Genomic DNA, 23426 nt, shown 5'->3' with positions numbered 1-23426 from the left:
GGCACTGGGCATGCACATGGTATAGACAAATACTCATACACATAAAATAAAAATAAAGTAAATCTGAAAACAATTTAAAATAGGCTTTCTAGAGTGTCCTTGCCTCTTCCACCATTTGAAGACACAGGACACTATGCCATGTATACAGCCTTTTCTAAATACTTAATATTCCAGTGCCTTGATTTTGGAGTCTCTAGTCTCCAGGATAGCAGGAAATAAAATTTTGTTGTTCATAAGCTATCCAGTTTGTGGTATTTTGTTATGACAACTTGAATGGATCAAGACAGTGTTAATGGTAATATGCCTTTCCTTGTTAGTCCAGGATTATGTGCTATGTCTTGTTGCTTTGCCTTTAGGTTTTCTTTCTTTCTTTTTAAATTTTGTTTTGTTTTTGAGAAAGGGTCTCATTTTGTAGTCTTGGCTGGCCTGAAACTTGCTGAGTAGACAAAATTGGCTTTGAAGTTGAAGAGATTGTCCTGTCTGCCTCCTGAGTACTGGGATCACAATCACGTCCAGCTTTTCTGCCGTATTTTTATCTTTTGGTTTTTTAAAATTTATTTGTGTGAGTGTGTGTGTGTGTGTGTGTGTGTGTGTATTTTGTCTGCATGTATATCTGTAAATCACTTATGTTTAGTGTCCACAGAGACTAGAGAGGACATCATATCCACTTGAACTGGGGTTGTAGTCAGCTGTTAGCCATCATATGGGTGCTAGGAATTGAACCCAGGTCTTCTGGAAGAGCAGCCAGTGCTCTTAACTGCTGAGCCATCTCCCCAGGTCCTCTACCTTATTTTTTGAGAAAAGTTTTTCTTTTTTTCACTGAACTTGGAGCCAACATTTTGGCTAGTGAGCCCCTGGGATCCACTTGTCTCTGATTGTCCACCTCCTGCTGCAGGGCTGGACTTCTACATCTTCTGGAGAGCCTGTCTTAGGTGTTCATGATTCCATCCACTGTGCTATCCACTCAGATAAATAGTACAGGTCAAGTACATGTAGACTGTTTTCTAACTTAGAATTTCCTGATGTTACTTAATGATTCATTTCTCATAGAAAATTAAGAACTAAGAAGGTTATTCATTGTGTTAAAGGTCCCTTTATGAAGATTTAGGTTGGCAAATAAACAAAATCATTTCATGATTTTGGAAGTGTGTAGAGTTATTTTCCAGTGAGAGAAATGGAATATATCTATTGTAAAGACATCGTTGAATCTTTTAACTAAGTTGCTTTTAGTTCTCTGGATAAAGAAGCTTATAAAACAATCTATGTGAAGGGACTGCTGGAATTTTTGCTGTGGGTGCAAGCAAATATATTTATTAAACTTCGTTCTGGGATCAATCTGGTTGAGAAAACTTCTGTGATCATTCAGATATTGACCTCTCCTGTTCACCCTTCCAGCTTATTCTGAAGTTTGTATATGCTTGAAGCTACTAGTTAGGAATATCCAGAACTCTTCAAGAGACTGGAGTGCCACATTTTCTGTTAGGTATACACATTACTACCTTTTAGATGGACGAGGCTTTCATGGAGAAAGGCAGTAGTCAGATGACATTCCTATTAATCAGTAGTTCCTAATTCACATGTGTGACTACCCTCCCCCTGCATCCAAATGCTTGGAGAACCCCAGGTATTTGTACATGCTAGGAAAGCATTTCGCCACTGGGGTGGCCTCTCCACTCAAGGCACAATCCAAAAAATATTTAAAAACTAAACTTTAGGGCCAGTAAGATGGCTCAGTGGGCTGGATAAGCTGTTTGATCCCTGGAGCCATGTGGTGGAAGGAGAGAATTGACTCCTGAGAGTTGTCCTCTGACCTCCACATTCACGTGTGTGTATATACAACTAGACAAAATGAAGTAGAAGAAACGTTTTTTAAAAACTTAATTGCGTGTATTTGAACCTTGTCATGTGATGTCGTAGGATACTTGTAGATAGTAAAATGGTTTCTGTAGTGAAACAAATGAACATATTTACCATCTCAGTTAATTCTTATGCCAAAAGCAACTAAAATCTACTTATTCAACAAATATCTCTAGTACAATAGTTTTATTAACTAGTTCTCATATTGTAGATTAGTTCTTTACGTTAATTCAGCCTACATAATTAATTTGACTTTTGAGACAGTGTCTCATATAGGTCAGACTGGCTTTCAAACTCACCATGTACCTGGTCTTCTTGTCTCTGCCTCTCAAGTACTAGAATTATAAGCTGTACCACCATGTCTAACATCAGTGGTTTTTATTTACATTTCTCTAATGATTAATGATGTTGGACAAATGTTCATGAGCCTCTTTGGTATTTTCTTTCTTTCTTTCTTTCTTTCTTTCTTTCTTTCTTTCTTTCTTTCTTTTCCCTTTTTAAAAAAATGTCCCTTTCTGTTTTGTTCTTTTTAAAATTTAATTTTTTTAAAAAATTTATTTAGTTGAGTTTAGTTGAGCTGGGTTCAAACCCCAGGGTTGCCTGGATTTCAGACACTTGTTCTACTACTAAGTCACACCACTAGTCTGGGTTATTTTGAACTTTCAATAGTAATTGCTGCCTCAATAACTGTAAAACCAGAAGGGCTTCCTACAGCTTCCCCCACTCTTCCCACACCTCTCTGGTGGTATGGTTTCCCAGCTGAAACAGCTTCTGTCTGAAGGCTTCATGCATGGCTTCTGCTTATTTCTAAGGAGCAGGTTCACTTTCTGCCAGCTACAGTGTTAGAGAAGCCCCACTTTAGTCCTCTTAATCCTTCCTGTGAGGCTGACTTGCACATCACTGGGTGCTTGCTGAGTTCCTGTGTGGCCTTTGTCAGTAGGACAGTCTCCTTCTCAAGGCCTGTGAGTGTGTGTGAATGGTGAACTGTGGTCCATCTCTCTTTTACAGTGCCAAGTGTCATGTGTCTTAATGTTAGAGCAGAAATTCTTTTCCCATCAGTTGGATGGATGGAGGGCGTTTAAAATTTGAGGGACATTTATGACATGCATTTTTCTAAGTGGAGTTCATTTTCCCTGTTTTGCTGTTTCTCATAGTTTCTGAATCCTTGTTAGTAAAACATATTCTCCGAGGGGTCCTTCAAAAAAAAAAAAAAAAAAAAAAAAAAAACTTTTCCTTTCCTAGCAATCGGTTTAGACTTATTTGCTTCTTTGAATCTGCTTTTGTGAGGACCAGTGTGGAAAAAATGAAATTATAATATTCAAAGATCTCTCTGACCACCAAGGCATCAGAGTGTTTATTTGCAGAAGATAAGGCAAAAGCAGTTCAGTTCAACACCTTAGTGGCCAGTGTTGGTTCAAGTTTCGAGTTTATTTTAGGTATATATACACATAGCACAACTTGGAAAAAGTATTCCTGGTGATAATTAGCTCAATCCCATGTGCACAGCAAAGCCTATAACACAGCTGCATTGAAACGCTTTCCATGTAAGAGTACATGTACAAACGATAACTTCTATAAAGATAGGTTCTATATTAACTGAGAAAATAGCCTGAAGATAAGGGTCTGGGGGAAGATAGCCTTATAGATTGACTGAGACAAACAAACTCCAGATAAGGGACTGGGGCAGTCTGGTATGGTTTCAGCACAAAGGTCACCAGGGCTATTAACCACCTTTGGTCCCAGCCTTCTCGAGGACCAAAGACAACTCCATGTGTTTAATCCCCTAGTGCTTGGGTATCTGTGAGCACAAAGACTTACATACCTCCTACAGAAATAGATTTAACCTCTGCTTTTAAATTTATTTATTTTTGCATGAGGTCTCAGACTTGTGATCCCTGTCTCAGCCTCCCAAAGGGCTCGAATTACAGATGTGTACCATTTTTTCCAGCTTCAATATTTCTTTTTAAATTTTTGAGACCCGATCTCATTGTGTAGCCTGAGCTGGCCTTAAAGTTTCGATCCAGCTGTGTCTCTGCTAGGGCTGTCGTATGTGCCACCGAACCTGACACAGTTTTGTTTTATACTGTCTTCTCTTGTCATTCATATGATTTTTTTATTTATTTACTTTTGTGAAGCTTGACCACAGAGCTCTCAGGAATGCAGTTTTTCCACTTGCATGATTGAGTCAAAAGCTGCTTGTAAAATGGAGTCTTGCAGAAGGTATAGCCTGAGGATTAGAGATGCCAAGTCTCAGGAGCACAGTAGGAGCACAGTAGTGCTTCCTAGGATCATATATATAGTGCGGCTTTGAGAGTTGATTTTCTCCTTCCACCACGTGGGTCCTAGGGATCAAACTCAGGTCAGCAGCGTTGGCAGCAGGCGCCATACGGACTATCTTGCCAGTCTTAGTTTTATGTAATCAGGGTTCACGTCTAAGATAAGGGCTGGTTCATTAGCCTATCAATGCCATCAGCTAATTAGCATATCAACGCCTACTTTGGGGTTGGCTCACTTCTGAGCTGCCTATGGTTGGCTCCTGTCTTGCAGACACTACTTTATTCCAAGCTGCACAAAATTTTGTTCCTAACGGTGAGAAAACGGGAGATATAGAAAGTGTGGTGCATATATGGTGCATATATAGTGCATATGTAGCAGATATGCCAGAGAAATGCCTCCTTGTCCTTAGGGATGAGAGAAGTTCTGTTCTGAGATTGCCTTTTATTTCACAGAACTTAGAGATGGAGTACTATACTTTAGAAGTATCTGTGTTGGATCCCAAATATCAGCACAACAGGAATTACTAATGTGTTCTTTTTAAGTGCACTATGTTAATATTTAGGAATCGCCTTCCTTTTCTTTTTTTTGCATGTGTGTGTTATGTGCATATGTGCATTCATACCTGCATGTCTGTGGGAACCTGTGCAGGTGGCTGCATGTGTGAGGAGGCTAGAGTTGGTGTCGTCTTCTTCCACTATTGATCTCTATTTACTGAGGCAAGTTCTCAGATTGGCTAGGCGTTTATCCTGGGAATCCTGTTTTTGCTTCCTAAATTTAGGGACTACAGGTAGGTTGTCATGCCTATTCAGTTTTTTGTTTTGTTTTTAAAGACAAGAGTTTCTTTGTGTAGCCTTCGCTGTCCTGCAGCTAACTCTGTAGACCAGGCTGGCCTCAAACTCTCTGCTAGGATTAAAAACATGCATATATGGGTGGAGGGGAACTGAACTCTGGTTTTCATGTTTGAATGACAGGTACTTTATTGTTTGACCTATTTCATCAGCTCATGTTGTCTCTTGACTCAAGGTCTTGTTAGATATAACCCAGTCTAGCCTTGAACTTGTGCTCTCCTCTTCCTTGGGCAGGTAAGCCACTACACCCAGCTTTTATTCCTTTTCTTTTTCTACTTTTTGGACAGATTACATTTAGAGCTTGCTGCTTGCTGCATTTTGCTAGGCTCATTGATCTTGTTTGTATATATTTATTGTCTAGCACTCAGAATAATCATGAGTTGGAGGCTAGCCTAGGCTACATTGAGAATTTAAGCTATACAGGGAGACTGTCTGAAATCAACAGCAAACAGTTCCAACAAAGTGAGAATTCAGCAAGTTAAGTTTGCTTCTTGGTTGAACAAATGAAAACAAATAACTTTCGGGGCTGGGTTGTAGGTCGGGGTCCAGCATGTGTCCAGCAGTCATAAAGGCCTTGTGCACCAGGAGATGTGTGTAGCACTTCTGTGCACTCCTGCTTTCTACAGAGCAGCTGTGTCTAGATCTACATTTCTAGTTTTGGGGTCTTGTGCTGAGCTCAGGAACATTGGCACAGGTTTGCTTGATCGTTCTAAAGAGTTGCTCTTACTCTTAAACATTTATTTATTTGCTTACTTGCATGCACCTGCGGCTTTGAGAGTTGATTTTCTCCTTCCACCATGTGGGTCCTAGGGATCAAACTCAGGTCAGCAGCGTTGGCAGCAGGCGCTTTCGCCATACTATCTTGCCAGTCTTTGACTGAATCAAGTATGTTCAAGTTTTGTTTTATTTACCTGTATTTCTTTAGTTTTGAGGTGCTGGAGATTAAAGCTAGGGCCTTGAACATGTTAAGTGCTTGCTACACCTCAAGTCTTTCACATATGTTTCAAGTAATCCCCCATCTGGACAAACACATCATGAGAAAATAAGCTTGTTTTGTTTTCATGATGATTATATGCTTCAAACTAGGATTAAACTGAAAACTCATAGCTAGGTGTTTCTTTTCATGGTCCGTGTTGTGTGATTAAGATAAACAAAAAATATTGCTTTAATAGAAATACGATTTTGTTTGTACATGATCATGCCATTTCTCACCACTAATTTTTACACTAATTTTAAATTAAATTTTTAATTTAAGCAGGCTAGTATATTTACATATGATACAGGTAGAATAATAACACATATTTTTACCTGTTTTTTTATATCTAGCATTCAATAAAAATTTGTCCTTGAATAACAAAATTATGCAGAGGATACTCGGCTGGAAATGAAGAGGAAGCTTAGCTTTACTGCAGTCTGAGCTGGTGTAACCTAACTAGCTAGAGGATATGCAATTCCTGATTGACAGCAGGGCCAGCAGTATGCAGATTTTGTAAGGGAGAACACCCAGCTCAGAAACAGTGATTAGAGCTTTGTCAGGAATCACTACACTCACCCCTGGTGTCTTATATTTTCCGGTCTACTAGATTTGTAAACAAATAACACAGAACAGTTCCTCTTTTGTTTTTATTAAAGTGGTTCTGCAGTGCTGTTTCAGCCCCTCTGCCAGGCATACATGTGTGGAAATTTGATATTCTCACTAAATTTGCTAATTTTAAGCTGTGTTTCATGCTTATCTCTAGACCTTTGTGCATTAAATCCTGTCTTGAGCTGCTCCCTTTATACACAAGTGTGTTTTGCTTGTGCTTTCCTGTCTTCTGTGAGAAGCTTTATGTAGGTCAGGCTTGGCTTAAGCAGCTTTCCCGAACCTGCGTCAGCTTAAGCTGGAGGAATTTTAATAAGCCCTCCCCTGTAGGCGTGGGCCTAAATGAGGCTAGCCTAGTTAAGCCTGATCTTTCTGTTTGTGAAAAGAGCTGAGCAGAGCTGAAGGCTGCATGGTGGTTTCAGAAACGGCCTACTTAATTCCAAAAGAACAATGGTAGGAAAGGCTAGGTCTTCCAATTTTACCTTATCTGAAAAGCTTGATTTGCTAAACCTTGTGAAGCCATATGTGAAAATTCTCGAAGAGCACACTAATAAGAATTCAGTAATAGTGGAGAAGAATAGATGCTGGGATGTCATAGCAGTTAACTATAATGCAATTGGAGTAGACCGCCCTCCTCGCACAGCTCAGGGCCTACGCAGCCTTTACAAAAGGCTCAAAGAATATGCCAAACAGGAGCTGTTGCAGCAAAGGGAGGCCCAGGCAGAGTTTAAAAGCAATATCTCGGAGCCAACCAAGAAAGTTATGGAGATGATTCCCCAGATTTCCAGCTTTTGCCTGATAAGAGACAGGAACCACATACAAAGGTAAGCTTTATTTTATTTTGTTGTGGGAATTATGGCGCCTCCTATCTCTTGAGCTCTGGCTTAGTTGTGCTAGACATGTGCATAGCAAGCGTCCCCACAAGGGGAGCAGTGAACAGTGTCTTTGTTTTGCTTTCTTTAAAAAAAAAAAAAAAAAAAAAAAAAAAGGTAAAGCTCTGAGGAATTTTCTGTTAGATTTAAGCTACTTTCCGTCTTTCATCTTGTAGTTTCTAGAAGGAAAGGCTAAGGAAAGATGAATGGGATGAGGCTTGTGACATCACTACATGAACTTAAAGACTTCCTAGCATATGTTGTACAAAATAATCGGTTTATTATGACATTTTCACACATTTAGTATGTACTTTGTACCTCATAAACTTGAAAGCCTTAAAATTAGATTATTTGCTTCTGTGATAAATTATTCTTTTTTAAGATTACATGTCACCGAAATGGTTTAAAAAAATTTTTTTTACATAAAATTTACATGAAGTTAATAGTTTTGGGAGCAAATGGGAACTTTGGGTTTTTTTTTTATGAATTATTGTGTATATTTCCTGAATATGCACTAAAGTAACAAAACTTAAAATCAAACTCATTGATGACATGATTGTGTATGTGAAGACTGTTTTTCTCTAGTGTATTTGAAGTTGGTAAGACAGAAACATTAACTAAAGGAACTTAATACCTAATTAAGAGTTCGGGTTACATAACAGAATAAACTGTAATTGATTAATGGTCTAGTTTCACTTTGATATTGGGTCATAGGAAAGGGTAAACTTTCTTATACTGCTCTCTGTAAGGTATAAAACTCAGTTTTAATAAGGGAAACCTGGAATAGGGGTTGAAAACAATTTTGGGTTAGTATGATTATTGCCTAGGAATCTTAAAAGCTGTTACCTGTGACTAATTTACATTTAATTCTTGACATAAGATAAAAATGGCAGCTCATTTGTCTCCTGAATCAGTCAGGGAACTTTACAGAAATGCAAACTCTTTGTTAGTCGAAGGCCCTTTCAAACAAAGATTCCGTGTGCTTTGTTGCTCCTGGAGAGGCATTATATAAGCAGAATTGCTGATTACCTGTAGAACTTTTTGAAGTTAGGGGAGAAAACTTTTTAGCTGAGCCTGTCTGTTGTTTTGGTAACATTAAAAAATATTTTTTTAGTGTTTTACCTTATACTGCTTATTTCTTCGTGATAGCATAGATTAAAAAAAAAAAAATCACTGCATCTGAGAATTCAGGGCATGGCTGTGCAGTGGGCTAATTCTTGTGACCACTGTTAAAGATTTTCACCGTGATGGCAATGAGATTCTATGTTGGATGGGTAATCTCCACAGTAAAAGTGTTTGATACTGTAGTACTTGTTTTGAATTTTGCCTTTTTCAAAAATAGCCTGAAAAAAATGGTTTTTGTTTTACTGGTATAAAATTATACCTTTTGGGTATTAAATTTGGATTTTTATAATTTGAGAACGATACATAGATACTGTGATTTTAGTTAGTGGCATATTTAAAAAATACAGTGAATACAGAAGAGTACATAGTAGGTACCTGTTTAATTTTGATCATCATGACTCTCTCTCTCTCTCTCTCTCTCTCTCTCTCTCTCTCTCTCACACACACACACACACACACACACACACATGAGTTTTTGACACACCAACATTTCTCTGGTAGAAATGAGCTAGCTGATTCGTATATTTCTGATCTATTGTTGAAATAACTCTGTTTATTAGGTTTTTAAAAAGGAAGAATATAAAAAATATGCCACATATGTTAGTGTCTACATTGATATTCTGCTAGCTTATTTATTTAATACATTTATGTATTTATCTCAGCTATATATATTTAGCTGAGCTCATATCAAATCCTAATTATCTCAGAAGTTCATAAATCTGTTTGATTATATTTTTATACAAATATTATTACTAATTTGATTAGACTCTTTACTAGGAAATTTTACTGTACATGTTATATAGTTTTAAAAATATCTATTGTATTTTTTAACTTTACAACTTAAAATAATTGTTAAAAATTTTTATGTCTCTAAAACTAGAAAGTAGTTTATGTCTTATAATCTTTTTCATCCTCTAAATTTATTTGGATTTTTAGTTTTTAGAAATTTTTACTTCTGTTTATCTTTTGAGATATTGTTTCTAATGTTATATTTTATTACTTAGAATGTTTCACCAAAATGGTATGAATAATCTAGGTAAACATATTTTTAATTTGTATAGGATTATAATGCCTATATTTATATGCTACATACTAATAAAATTATGAAGATGATTTAAAACAATTTTATTTATAGTTTTAACCTTTTCTGATTCTAGACTTTACTCTAGATCAGAGGTTCTCATCCTGTGGGTCATGACTCTATTGGGAGGGGGTCCCATCTGATAATTACATTACAACTCCTGACAGTAGCAACATTACAGTTCTGAAATAGCAATGGTTGGTCCTGGAGAGAGTTGTTTACTATCTTCCTCAGAGTCATCAACTTTTATGATTTGTAGATCAGTCTAGGACAGAAGCAAGAGAACATACTAAATGACTTCTAGAGCATCTAAGAACCTTGGCAGTGTAGGGACGATTAATGAGAACATTAAAATGGCTTTTCTGGGCTAGTGAGGTGCCTCAGTTGGTAAAGGTGTTTGCTGCCAGGTCCAATGACCTGCCTTTGATCCTAGTTCCTGCGTGGTGGAAGGAAGGAGGCGAGAACCAACTCCTGTATATTGTGTTCTGACCTTCATACACAGAAAGAAAGAAATGTAGAAAACCTTTTTAAACTTAAGTCTGGGAGGATGATTCTGTTAGTAAAGTGCCTGCCACGCAAGCATGAGGATCTGAATTCAGATCCCCAGAACACATATGAAAAGCTAAAAATGGCAGTTTCCCCTGCACTGGAGACAAGTGGATTACTGAAGTTCACTGACCAGCTGCTTTAGCTCAGTAGATGAGTGGCAGGTTCAGAGACTCCACATCAAACAAAGAAAAAGTAGAGAGCAGTGGAAGAGGATTCCTGACAATGTCTGTGAGTCTCTGTGGGGACCCACACTCATGATATGTCCACGTCTCATACACACACACACACACACACACACACACACACACACACACACACAGAGAGAGAGAGACAGAGAGACAGAGACAGAGAGACAGAGACAGAGAGAGACAGAGAGATTCTCAGCACCTATATGACAGATCACAACTGTGTAATTGTAATATAGTCTAAGGGTCTTGATCAGGTTCATTTTCAATGCCAAGTAAAGAATTAGAAGGCAGGAAAATTCTCGAGCTGCAACAGGTAGCAGAAGAATCTCAAACATCTCAGATAGCAACAATAGAATTAGCATTAAAGAAAGGCATTTATTGGGGGTGAGAAAACATGTACAGCAGACACTCAGAAAAAGGCCCTCTACAAAGAGGAGAGGGTACTCCCAAAACAAACCAACCAACCAACCAACCAAACAAAAAAAAACCCCAAAACCCATAGCTTTATTTGGAGGGTGAGGTTGAAGTGAGTTTTTCTGTGTGGCCCTGCCTGCCCTGGAACTCACTATGTAGACTAGGGCAGGCTGGCCTTGAACTCAGAAATTCACTTGCTTCTGTCTCCTGAGTGCTGGGATTAATGGCATTTTTATGTTGTTTGGTTGTTCTTTTGACATAGGGTGTGGTATGTAGCCCTGACTGTCCTGGAACTTGAGATTGTCCTGTCTCTACCTCTCAAGTGCTGGGGTTACAGGTATGTGCCACTACCCTCTATTCAAAGATGTATAGTTAAATGTACATTAATATTAAATATTAAATATATAAATAGGAGATTTTGCTATAAATATATTATGCTTATTGTTCATAATGCTTTTTTTTTTTTTACTGTGCTGTAGTGCAAACTTGGATGAGGCTGCCCAAGCTGGGACCAGTTCACTGCAGGCAATGGTGGACCACCATCCTGCTGCTATCACTGTAGAGGTGAAGCAAGAAGAGGACATTAAGCCATCTCCTCCCCTGGTTTCAAATCCTCAACTCAGTGATACTTTAGAGCAAAGAGAAGAGCAGGAATTAATGCATGTTGTGGAAGGATCCATGTCTCCATCTCTCTCTTCTGTTGATATGAGAATGACGTCATCTCCATCTTCCATCCCGAGGAGAGATGATATTTTTCATCAGGAAAGTGGAGAGCACTTTAGGTCTCTGCTAAGATGTGACCCTCAGGTCCTGCAAATGTTAAAAGAGGAACATCAGATAATTTTAGAAAATCAAAAGAATTTCGGATTGTATGTTCAGGAGAAGAGGGATGGATTAAAAAGAAGGCAGCGGCTGGAGGAGGAGCTGCTGAGAGCAAGGATTGAAGTAGAGAAGCTGAAAGCAACTCGCTTACGGCATGGTCTCCCTGAGTACAGTAGTCTCTAACAAGTCTCCACTCTTGGAATTTGATAATTTTAATTTTTCAGAATTATTTTAATTTTGGAGTATCATGAAGCTCAGCACACATCCTATAAGAATGTTAATCTATCTTATAAAAAGCTTTTGACGTGATTTTCTTCTTTTTCTTCTTAACTGTCCTTCTTTATTTTCCTGAGACAGGGTTTCTTTGTGTAGCCCTGGCTGTCTTTTAACTATCTCTGTAGACCAGGCTGGCCTTGAACCTTTTTTTTTTTTTTTAAACACAATTTTCTAAGTATTTAATTTTCTCTTTAGATACTATCATTTCCTGATTGGCTGACATGGTAACCCAGTTTGTTGCCTTCCCTCATTTTTTTTCTGAGACATTTAACTGTTGGCCTCATGTAAGATCTTTTGATTATAAAAAAAAAAAAAAAAGAGTTGCATCTGCTGCATAAGCCTGTAACCTCAGCCCTTGGGAGGTAGAGGCAGACGAAAAGAAGATGAGGGCCAGCCTTGGCTACATACCAATTTCAAGGTCAGCCTGTGCTATGTGAAATCCTGTGTTAAACAATAAAATTCACAAAATTGTGTAAATGCATACATATTACTTCAAATAATTGAATCTTTAACAATTTTAGTGATGACTAAAAGAGTTAAAAGAAAGAGAAAGAGAGAGAGAGAGAGAGTGTGTGTGAGAGAGAAAGAATTAGAAGCTACCTAATGAATGATAAGCACATACTTTTACTGTTGAGCTACATCCATTCCTATTCCTATTTTTTCTTTTTTGGAGACAAGATCTCACTATGTAGCCCAGGCTAGCCTGTAATATAAGTTCCTCCTGCTCCAGCCTTCTGAATACTGAGATGATGAGTTTCTGTTAAGCTAACAGTAACAAAAAACTTGTATGCATGACATTGGCATTGTCCTTATCTTTTGAAAGAGTGGTGGTAGAACTTAGAGTTCGAAGATTCTTGGAAAACTCTTCAGTTTAGATGTAATGAAATTGAAGACCAGGGAGGGCACCATAATTTATTCCAGGTGTCAGAGTTTTTTATGGTAGAGTAAGTTATGAGTACTTAGTGTTTTGGGGGAGGTGGTAGGGGATAGTGTGGGGGGTAATGGTAATTCTTATTCTTTATTTATTCTATAGAAATAAAGGTCTAGGAGAATTTATTTAATTAAAACCAGTTTTTGGTTGGAGATATAGCTCAAGGGTAGAACACTTTTCTGGCGTGTTTGAGGTCCCATCCCTAAGTGACAAAAAATCCTGACTTTTACACATCCTTGGGTTATGAAGGCCAGGGAGTTGTATCTACCCCACACTCTCCTCTTTTTTGTTCTGCTAAAAGAGATCAGGTATTTTTATTGAAAATATTACATATTTTCACCATGTGAGTAAGATTATTTTAATTCATTTTAAGTGTCTTTCCGAGAAATACTTCCTTCATAGTAAACTTAGAATAGAACAAAATGAAAATTACTTAGAATGGAAAGAATAATGATCATGTTTACATAAAACTTGTAGTCTTTTTTAAGTATGATTTTTTTGTAAATATAGTATTCATAGAAATAAAATTTTTATAAAGCTTACATATTGAATATATGTTATGTATTTAATGTATGTCTTACATATTTGATTTCCATTTTTGCTGGGATTTTGATGAAGAAGGACTTTAAAATTCAGGCTTTCTTTTGGATGAGGCAGATAGAGTTTCAGAAAAACTGGAGATAAAGTAGGCTTGGAGTCACAGTAAACTCTTGTGGAAACACAGAGAAACGGGTGAACTGGATCAAAATGTCCAAGCACAGATACACTAAGCCAGGCAGGTTTCAGTGAGGATATGTAGAAAGCTTTTGGTGACTTGAACAAGGGACTTTTTTTTTTTTTTTTTTCTCACAGTGACCTGGAATACACTATGTAGATCAGCCTGGCCTCAGTATCACAGAGATTATTCACCTCCATAATGCTGGGATTAAATGTTTGCAAGTCATTCAGAATGCTTTTAAAACAGAGTTTGGGCATGCCAGTGGCCCTGCCAGTTTGGTCCCAGGTGGTCTTTAGAGTAAAAAGCTCAGGGAGGGCCTTGACTAGGACCCAGGACTTTCCCGGTGTTAACTGAGGCTTCAGATTCCATCCACAGCCAGCACACACACACACACACACTAGTTAAGACAGTAGTGTCAGTCCTGAATCAGAAACTAGGGTGGGGGTTCAGTAGTCTGCTCATAGTGTCCCCTAGGGACTCTGCTGCTCGCTGAAGGGTAAGAATTGAACTTGGTGCTTAAATCAGCCAGCTTCTCAACAATTCTTGTTGAAGAGTAGTGTGGGCAAAAGGAATCGAGAGGGTATCAACTGGATGTTAGTTGTTACCAAATTATGCATTACATTAAATGCTATTTTTACGGAGTCAGACTGAACTGAATATAAAGTGAGAAGCTGTTGATGGCTTTTTGATAATCAAGATGACATGATTAAAGATATTCAGGAAAAATGCACTCAAATTCAGTGATACAAATTATGGTTATAGAAATAGAAAAAGTAAATCAAGTGGATTCTTAGGGTATTAGGTTAGTTTGTTTACTTAATTTCCTTCATTGAATCACAAAAGCATTTTATACTTTATACTTCCATTAGTAAAAACTTGTATTGTGGAATGTCTCGAGGGCTGAGGGGGTAGCTCAGGTGATAGTTATTTGTCTAGTGCCCAGGAGGCACTGGGATAGATTCTCAACACTGTGTGAACCCTGTGTGTGAGTGTAGTGCATCTTTGTAAGCCTAGCACTTGGCACTGGAGGATCAGGGAATCAAGGTTATGATGTATTCTTCTTTTTCCCCCCACGTTTTTCTATGTAGCTTTGGCTGTCCTGGAACTAACTCCCTCTGTAGATGAGGCTTTGAATTTACAGAGGTCCACCTGCCTCTGCCTCCTGAGTGCTAGGATTAAAGATGTGGCCACCATGGCCCTGCCTTTATGGCAATTTATCTTTGTAATCTGTGCTATGACTTTTATTTGAAATGTAATGAATCTTCTAATTTGAGGTGTAGCATATTTTATAATATGATTTGAGTAAATATGTCTTTTTTGAAGTTATTAAAAGTTAAGATACGCAGTATAAATCATGTTATAATTTCAACATGCCACTCATACTTAAAGAGAGTATTGACTTTGTATAGCAAACCCCATTTTACAAGTGTTTCTGTGGAAAATAATTCTGTGAAAATGTTTCTAGAAAATAATTCAGTTTTAAAGTGTTTAAGGTACATTCTTTCGATGGTTTGGTTCTATAATCAGTGTGGAAATTAAAATAGATGCAAAATTGCCTTTGAAAAATTCCTTTGTTGTACATAAAATAGTATTGTAATCACATTTTTCTGTGGCATTGTTCAAATTTGTTGTTTCCCTATGTCAAGTGACACGATTTGGTAGCAGTTAAGGGCTATGTAGAATAATACACTTAATTTTTCTTTATTTTAAATCTAGAATTCATCAGAGTAAACTCACTGACGTTTTTATGAGTCAATATTGTTTTAATTATAAAAGTTATGTAACATAATTCTGCCACATTATTTTAATTCTTTCCCCTATGCAACCATCATTTCAGACATGGTTTATGAGAATTCCCAAATAAGGCCAAAAAAAAAAAAAAAAATTTAGTTATTTGACCACAGAACCCTTCTTGAAGCCATCCCTCTACCTGCTGCCTAATATGGCACAGAAATTTTGAGCTAAATATTTTTATCTCTTTTCTTTTTGATATTGAGACTTTTTGTATTTGAGGACTGTCTGTAAGAAAGCAGGCTGAGCAAACCATTAAACAGCAAGCTGGTAAGCAGCACCACTCCTTGGCTTCTGCATCAGCTCCTGCCTCCATGTGACTTCCTGTCTTATCCATCACTGAGAAACCTTTTCCTCCCCCAACTTGTTTTAGGTCATGGTGTTTCGTCACAGCAATAATAACCCTGACAAGGATACTACCTTCAAGTTTTTATATTCTACCTTTACGTGTCTGTCCTCTTATTACATTACATTTTTATTATGTAAAACATTGTTTTTCCTTTGAGACAGGCTTTCTCTGTGTAGCTCTGGCTGTCCTAGAGTCATTGTATAAATCTTGAGTGGAAGGAAATAATATGTTTGGTTTATACATAACACTTGAACTTTGATATTCACTATTTTTTTTTTTAAATTTTAAAGATTTATTTATTTATTTTATGTATATGAGTATGTCATTGCTCTCTTTGGACACACCAGAAGAGGGCATCAGATCCCATTACAGGTGGTTGTGAGCCACCATGTGGTTGCTGGGAATTGAACTCAGGACCTCTGGATTGCTTGGAATTGAACTCAGGACCTCTGGAAGAGCAGCTGGTGCTCTTAACCACTGAGCCATCTCTCCAGCCCAATATTCACTATTTTTATTTGGTAAAGAAAGTTATAGGTCATTTTCAATTTGAAGTAATTCATACGTTATTATATACTTTAAGAAATTATTTATTTTATGTGTATGGGTGTTTTGCCTGTGTGTATGTCTGTGTACCACATGTAATCCTGTGCCAGTGGAAGCCAGAAGAGGACACTGGCTCCCCTAGGACTGGACTGGAATTACAGCTACAGTCATGTTGGGGCTCAGATCAAACCCTGGTCCTCTGGTAAAACAGCCAGTGTTCTTAACCATTGAGCCATCTCTCCAGCCCTCATCCTTTCTTTTTTTCTCGTGTAATAAAAGCTTTCTTGAGTTTAGGGTTGTAGCTTAGTTTATAGAGTGCTTACCTAGCGTGCTTGAAACTGATGTTCAAGTTTATAGCATTGCACGTGGTATGTGCTTGTGTACTCCTGGGTTCCTAGCTCTCAGGAAAGTAGAGGCGGGAGGGTCAGGAATTCGAGGTCCTCATTGGCTAGACTTTGGGGCCAGTCTGGACTTTCACTACCAGAAAAAAAATTGTTAAATTTCTGTTTTACTTAACTCTATGCGTATGTGGTGGATTAACTGAGAATGGCCCCCACAGGCTCATGTATTTGAATGTTGGATCCTAGTGAGTGGATTGTTTGGAAGGATTTGGAAGTATGAGCTGATTGGAGGAGGCATGTCACTAGGAGTGAGCTTTGAACCCTCAAAGCCCACTCCAGGCCTAGTCTTTTCCTGCCTTCTATGGGTGGCTTAGGATATAAGTTCTCAGCTACTGATCCAGCCCTATGCCCGCTCTTTCCATACTCTGCAGTGGTGGTTACGGACTAACTCTCTGAAACTATAAGCAAGCCCACAATTAAGAACTCTCTTGTATAAGTTTGGTGTTTATTCACAGCAGTACAAGAATAACAAAGACAGCAGATTTCAAAGTTCTAGAGGTTCTAGTAATTTTAATCAAAAAATAATCTATAGGAATATTTAGTTTTGGAATTGATTATATAAGACACTTTAAATTTCATATGCTCTCTTGAAAACAACTTGAATATTTAGAATTGTTAAAAGAATGTTAAAGGCTTGGGCTTAAAGATAGATATTTATGTCATCCTATTCTTAGGAATCATTTGATTATAATAAAAAATGCCAAGGCTGGGTATGGTGGCATATACCTTTAAATTCAGCATTCAGGTGGATGACTGTGAGTTCTGTGTATCAAGTTCCATGTCAACTAAGAATACAGTGAGTATATAGTGTCTCAAAGAAAAAGAGATGAGATGCTTGCTATTGATTAGAAATTACCCTGTCTTCCTTAAAACTTGGTTCTACCCTTTTATTCTTGCTGAAAGGCCTTTAAGTCTCTTGCTATCTTTTTTTTTTGAATTGATTTAGGAATCATGTTCCAGGGTCTTGGAGGAACTAGAATGGAATGGATTTCAGAAACAAAAGCATTACTCTTATAGTGGAATTTGGGGGTGGTTAGTCAGCGAAATGATAAGTTAATGTTTTCTGTCATACAGGTGGTCTGCTGTAGGAGGGTATATTCCTTGCTGCTGTTCCCAGTGGTCTTCATTCTACTCTTTGGAGTCCCTCATCTTTTCCCTCTCCTGACTTATGGGGTTCAGTGGCAGAAGGACAAGAACAGAAGGATTGATTGTGATAGTCAGAATTTCAGGTGTACCTGCTATGCACCAAATTGCATTTCAAGCATTATATGAATGTGTATGTGCACATGGATGTGTGTACACACACATCTGAGTTAGGTGTTAAGCTAACTGATTTTTGTATGTGTATGTGGTATAAATTAGCAACTTCTTGTGTGTGTGAACATATGTGTGTGTGAGCTCTGGAATCCCAAGATTGATATTGGGTATGTTCCTTCATTGTACCCTTCTTCTTTCCTGAGGCAGGGTCACTCACTGACCTCAGAGCTAGTCTGGCTGGCCAGCTTGACTTGGGGCACTTCCTGTGCTCATCTGCTGCTCTATAATAGAAAGGGCATACTGCTGAGTCTAGAGTCTTTTGGTTTTAAAATTAATTATAATTTCTGAATTTACAGAATTGAATTGTCCTTTTTCAGGAATGAGAATATTCAACATAAAAACAATGTATTTTGGAATCTGAGAATACAGCAAAATATTTGATCTACTATATTTCTTTCTAGCTTTTTTTTTCTTCTAGAGACAAGGTCTAATTATGTAAACCTGGGCTAGCCCAAAACTTGGCATACAGCTCCAGCTGGTCTTTAACTGTGACATTCCTTCCTCAGCCTCCCAGACCCTTGCTGCCATCCCTAAGTTTCCAGTCATTTGATAAAATATCCCTCTAACTTTGGACAGTCTTGAAGTGTTTATAGGGGAATTCTGTCTCCCCCTGGGGAATCTAAAAGAAAGCAGAACAAACTTTAAAGAAGCGGTATGTGTCTGCTCAATGTATAATGACTGCTCCTGGTGGGAATTTTGTGAGAATAACCACACCCACATTTTAAAGAATTGTGTTTATGTGTATGGGTGTTTTGCCTACATGTTATTCTGTGTACCCTGAGTACCTGGTGCTGGTGGAAAGCAAAAGAGGGCATCAGATCTCCTGGAACTACAGCTATAGACAATTGTGAGCCCCCAGTGTGGTTCTGGGGATCAAACTGGCACCTAGCAGTAGATGTTCTTTTTTTTTTTTTTTAATTATTTTATTTATTTTATTTTATAGTTCACAAATTGACTAAAACACCCTTTTTAAAAAAAAAAAAACCTTAAAAATTGTCTGTTTGATAATAAAAAACAACAAAAATAATTAATGCATGTTCAGGTGTTGTTTTGAAATAACATCTTCACTGTATAGTGCAGGTTGGCCTAGAACTCACTCTGTATCATATGCTATCTTGCAGGCCACCATTGCCTAACCAATAAGATCTAATTTTAAAACTAATCAGTTTTTTGAACTAAAAATTGCTGGATTAATACAATGCTGACAGAATTTAGTTACAGAAACTTTGAGTTAGCAAAATTGCATTTGTTAGACATGATAGATATGCTGGGTGGTGGCCATCTGTGCCTTTAATCCTAGCACTTGGGAGACAGAGGCAGGCGGATCTCTGCGAGTTCAGGGCCAGCCTGGTCTTCAAAGCCTGATCTAGGACAGCTAGGGCTTTACAGAGAAACTCTCTCTTGAAAAAACAAACAAGCAACCAAACAAAGTCCTTTCATTTGTGGCCACATAGGAGAATATGGAGGATATTATGCAGGTGAAATAGGCAAATACTGTATGATTTCATTTATATCTAATACCTGTAAATGTTGAGATAGAGGAAGAACATGGCAGCCACCAGGAAGGGCATGGGGTGGGAGATGGGGGAGGTGTCAGTCAAGACATAATGTTTAAGTTGTATGACACAATATATATAAATTTGTCAAATAAAAATAAATGAAGGAAAAATAGAATTTTGTTAATTTGAAAAAACTCTGCAAGCTTATCTTTTCCTCAGCTTGCCATTAATTAAATCGGTCATTAAAACACAATTTTATATATTTCTCCATGTCTAGACATTGGAATAATAGCTTTAATTTCTAAGGCTCCAAAGCTTTTATGGTGGCATGCTACACTGTTTCAGTTGAATGTATGTAGCTTAAGCATGACAAACATTGTATTCATTATACTCAGCAGTGCTTGCACCCAGTATTGGGACTGCTCAGTTTCTATATACCAAAATGAACATGTCAAATACTCTTTACTTTTTTTTAACATTCATTATTTTTCTGTGTGTCAGAGGCATTGCATGTCATTGGAGATCAGATGACAATTTGTAGGAGAGTTGATTCTCTCCTACCATGTGGGTTCCTGGGATCAGACTGATCAACAGGCTTGGCAGTACGTGCCTTACTCACTGAACCATCCCACTGACCCGCAGATACTTGTATATTCTTTCTTAATGCACTCTAATTTTCTTGTGCATATAATCATTACTGTTGTTATTATTGTAGATAGACTCTCATGTATCCTAGGTTTGGCCTTGAACTGGTCCTCTTGCCCCACCACCAGTGTTCTGGGTGGAACTCATGCTATGGCATTGGTGTGCCAGTTTACTTTTGTTTGAATGAGATTGATTCTTAGAAATTAGTCATCCTCAATAATAATGCTTTAAATTTACCTTTTATTTCAGTTCACTCGGCCTCTGAAGAAATCTTAGAGTCCAAGGCCCAAGAAGAGGAAGCTAGCAGCTTGTATAAATATTTCAGTGTTGTTTGGTGTAAAGCTTCCAAGAAAAAACACAAAACATGGGAAGGCGATGCTATTCTTATTGTAAAAGGAAGGTCCTTCACATTGAAAGATTTGGAAGGAAAAGATATTGGAAGAGGTATTGTGAGATATATTACTCGTATGTATGATTTAGTCAAAAATATTAGCATATTTTTGTTGCTGTACAATTGAAACACAATTGGGCTTTATAAAGGGACTGATTGGGATGTTATTTAATTGAATTTTGTGTCTCAACTTTATACAGTATATACTGCTTTTCATAATAGTGAGCCTAATGCTGTTATGAGCTATGCTAGGTCATTAGGGTAAATTCTGTCCGAGGGTTTAATTTCCTCTGACAGGAGCCAGCCTGCTGTAGTTGTCTTAGCACTCTTCTGAGATTGAGGAGCTTGTCTTCGTCGTTCGCCTCCCCCAATGTTAAGTGATTGAAATCATTAAGAGCTGTCATTTAGTGCTATACAGTTTCAGTACTACGCAATAAAAAATTTAAATACAGAGTAAGGACATAGGGGCTGGGCCTGACTAGATCCATACAGCTAAGTTGGAAGGCACCATTGTTTCAGAGTAACACGTCCTAATACAGAACATTAAGCTAGGAATAAAGATTCAGAGATCAATGCGATTTATAGCTGACTTGCCCATCTCAGTGGCACCTGGGGCCTCTGGGTGTCTTCTGCCCCACCATGCCTCATAGCAGGGTTGTGGGGGCAGAGGTGGAGTACCAGTGGGGTGTGGTGGGGAGTGTCATCTCAGCTGTGTTAATTTCTTAAATACTTTTAAAAACTTCTTCCTTCCTTCCTTCCTTCCTTCCTTCCTTCCTTCCTTCCTTCCTTCCTTCCTTCCTTCCTTCCTTTTGTATGTGTCAGAGAGAGGGGAGGGGTGGGGGAGGGAGAGGGAACTCCAGAACGTGGGAATGCGCATACAGTGGTGTGTGTATGTTGTGTGTATGGAGGGAGGCAAGAGGACAACTTTTGCAAGTTGCTGTACTCTGGGCTAACTTGCCCTTGACATTTCAAGCAGTTCTGTTCCAGATTTTCCATCTTACCATAAGAATGCTGGGAAATGGGCATGAGAGAGTATTTCTTAATTAAGAGTACATATTGCTCTTCCCTTGGGCCCAAGTTCACTTTCCAGCACCTACATAAGTGCATATATTGTTTACATACAAATAAATAAATAATCTTGTAAAAAGTGCTGAGATTATAGACACTACTGCATTAAAAACCAGATTTGGCTTTTTAATTCTGAGAATTAAACTTCAGTCATCAGGCTTGTTCACCTAGCATTTTGAGCTATTTTCTGGCTCTTAAGGTTTTTTTTTTTTTTTTTTTTTTTAAATCAGAATTATAGATTATATTTCTAGCTGATGATATATATATATATATATATAATTTATATGCAAAGTATAATGTTTATTTTGTATAGTCATGGGATGGTAACTATTTTATTACTAAGTTTTCTTACAATGTCCGTACAATTAATTTTTTTTTTCTTAAAGGCATTGGATATAGATTCAAGGAACTTGAAAATGTAGAAGAAGGGCAAACACTGGTGATTGGCGGGAAAGAGATAGAGATCCTGGGCACAGTCTCTTCTGAGGACTTCAGCAGTGGCAAGTGTTTTCAGCATGGAAGTGGAAGTTCTGCCGTCCCCAGTGCTCAGGCTGCCAGGAAGTACTTTTCTAACCCTTTCAAAAGTGTGTGTCCGTCAACCCAAGCAAAGGGAAATAGAGGGAATGACTGGCAAAACTGCAAACCACGCCATGACCCGAACACACCAAGTAAGAGTTTAAAGATAATTGAACTTTCTGATTTCATTGTTTAAAGATTTTTTTTTTTTTTTTTGAGATATTTTTCTGTGGAACAACCCTGGCTGTACTGGAATTCGCTCTGTAGTCTAGGCTGGCCTTAAACTTAGAGAGATCTACCTGCGTCTTCCTCCTGTGTACTGGGATTAAAGGCACGTGACTCCACTGCCACCTGGCTACCGTCTAAAGGTTTTTGACATGTGAATTACATTTACATTTTGTTTTAAAATTTGTAAATGGTTGAGGTTAGCTTGAGTTTCGTAGTGAGTTTAAAGACAGTCTGCAGTATGTATGGATATTTGTCTCAAAACTAAAAACTAAGCAAAACTTAACTTGCAGGTAAGCGACTGGAAAATGGACCAGTGGTAAAAGCACCTGCTGCCAAATCTGATTACCTGACTTTGCTTCTCACATTCAATCCGTGGCTTGCACATACCTACCTACACATGTGCTCATGCAAAACTTAAGAAATTTTGAAAATTGCAGGTGAAGATTATATTCAGATGTACCCTTTCACATAAGGGATAATGATGAAGTCTAATACTGCTGGGAGCTGGGTTACATGTGAATTCATAATTTCAGTGATATATGCTGACCTTGGTAGTTGGTGTGCATCTATGAGGATTTCTAGGTTTTTGTTCCCTGAAGAAAGCATTGAGCATGCACATACCTACAGCAGAAAGCTTATTAATAAATAACACACTTCCAAGGAGGGGAAGAAGGCTAGAGCAGAGTTGAGAAGCGCTGTGTCAGTGCCACACAAAGGACGAACACTTACATTCCACTAGCACAGGCTTTACGGCTTATTGGCGTACTCTGAGCTTCCTTGCGGATGCTATTCTCTCGGGTCTGGAGTCCTCTGCCTTTGCTTCAGGATGGTTCTAGTTTGTCAGTGCCTGGGGATTCCAGCCTTCCTTTTTTTTTTTTTTTTTTTTTTTTTTTTTTTCCTGTAGGCTTATCCCTCATTGCAAATTTTGTAGCTTTGGCGTAAGTTCTTCCTGACTTTACTGTCTGCACTGACAAGTCTCAGCTCCTCCCTGAGAGCTTTTTGGGTAACTGGAGGATGATATTACATCTTACAACCACTTCTTGCTATTGAGGGGGTGTAGTCCCTTCCTGTGAGAGACCGCAAAGTTCTCACTCTTTCTTCATCGACTGATTGGACTCCTATGGTAGAAGTTGCCCAT

General features: G+C 38.1%; 1 protein-coding gene across 4 annotated transcripts in view; it reads left to right on the top strand.

Annotated features, from left to right (window-relative positions):
• The window catches only part of Rad54b (RAD54 homolog B), a 62439-nt gene that overhangs the window by 17259 nt on the left and 21754 nt on the right, over positions 1-23426 (top strand). The window contains exons 1-5 of one of the 4 annotated variants that reach the window (XM_076924174.1): positions 6926-7388; positions 11056-11130; positions 11273-11772; positions 20335-20529; positions 21931-22212. In XM_076924174.1, coding sequence (XP_076780289.1) covers positions 7015-7388; positions 11056-11130; positions 11273-11772; positions 20335-20529; positions 21931-22212 — 1426 coding nt within the window. In that variant the 5' untranslated portion in view covers positions 6926-7014. Of the gene's footprint in view, positions 1-6925; positions 7389-11055; positions 11131-11272; positions 11773-20334; positions 20530-21930; positions 22213-23426 lie in introns of those variants that run through there. The other 3 variants (XM_076924175.1, XM_076924176.1, XM_076924177.1) reach the window with 3 other exon arrangements.

This window comes from Arvicanthis niloticus, chromosome 25 (genome assembly GCF_011762505.2).
Source record: "Arvicanthis niloticus isolate mArvNil1 chromosome 25, mArvNil1.pat.X, whole genome shotgun sequence".
Classification (NCBI taxonomy): Eukaryota; Metazoa; Chordata; class Mammalia; order Rodentia; family Muridae; genus Arvicanthis; species Arvicanthis niloticus.
This window is presented reverse-complemented; position numbering and strand designations above follow the sequence as displayed.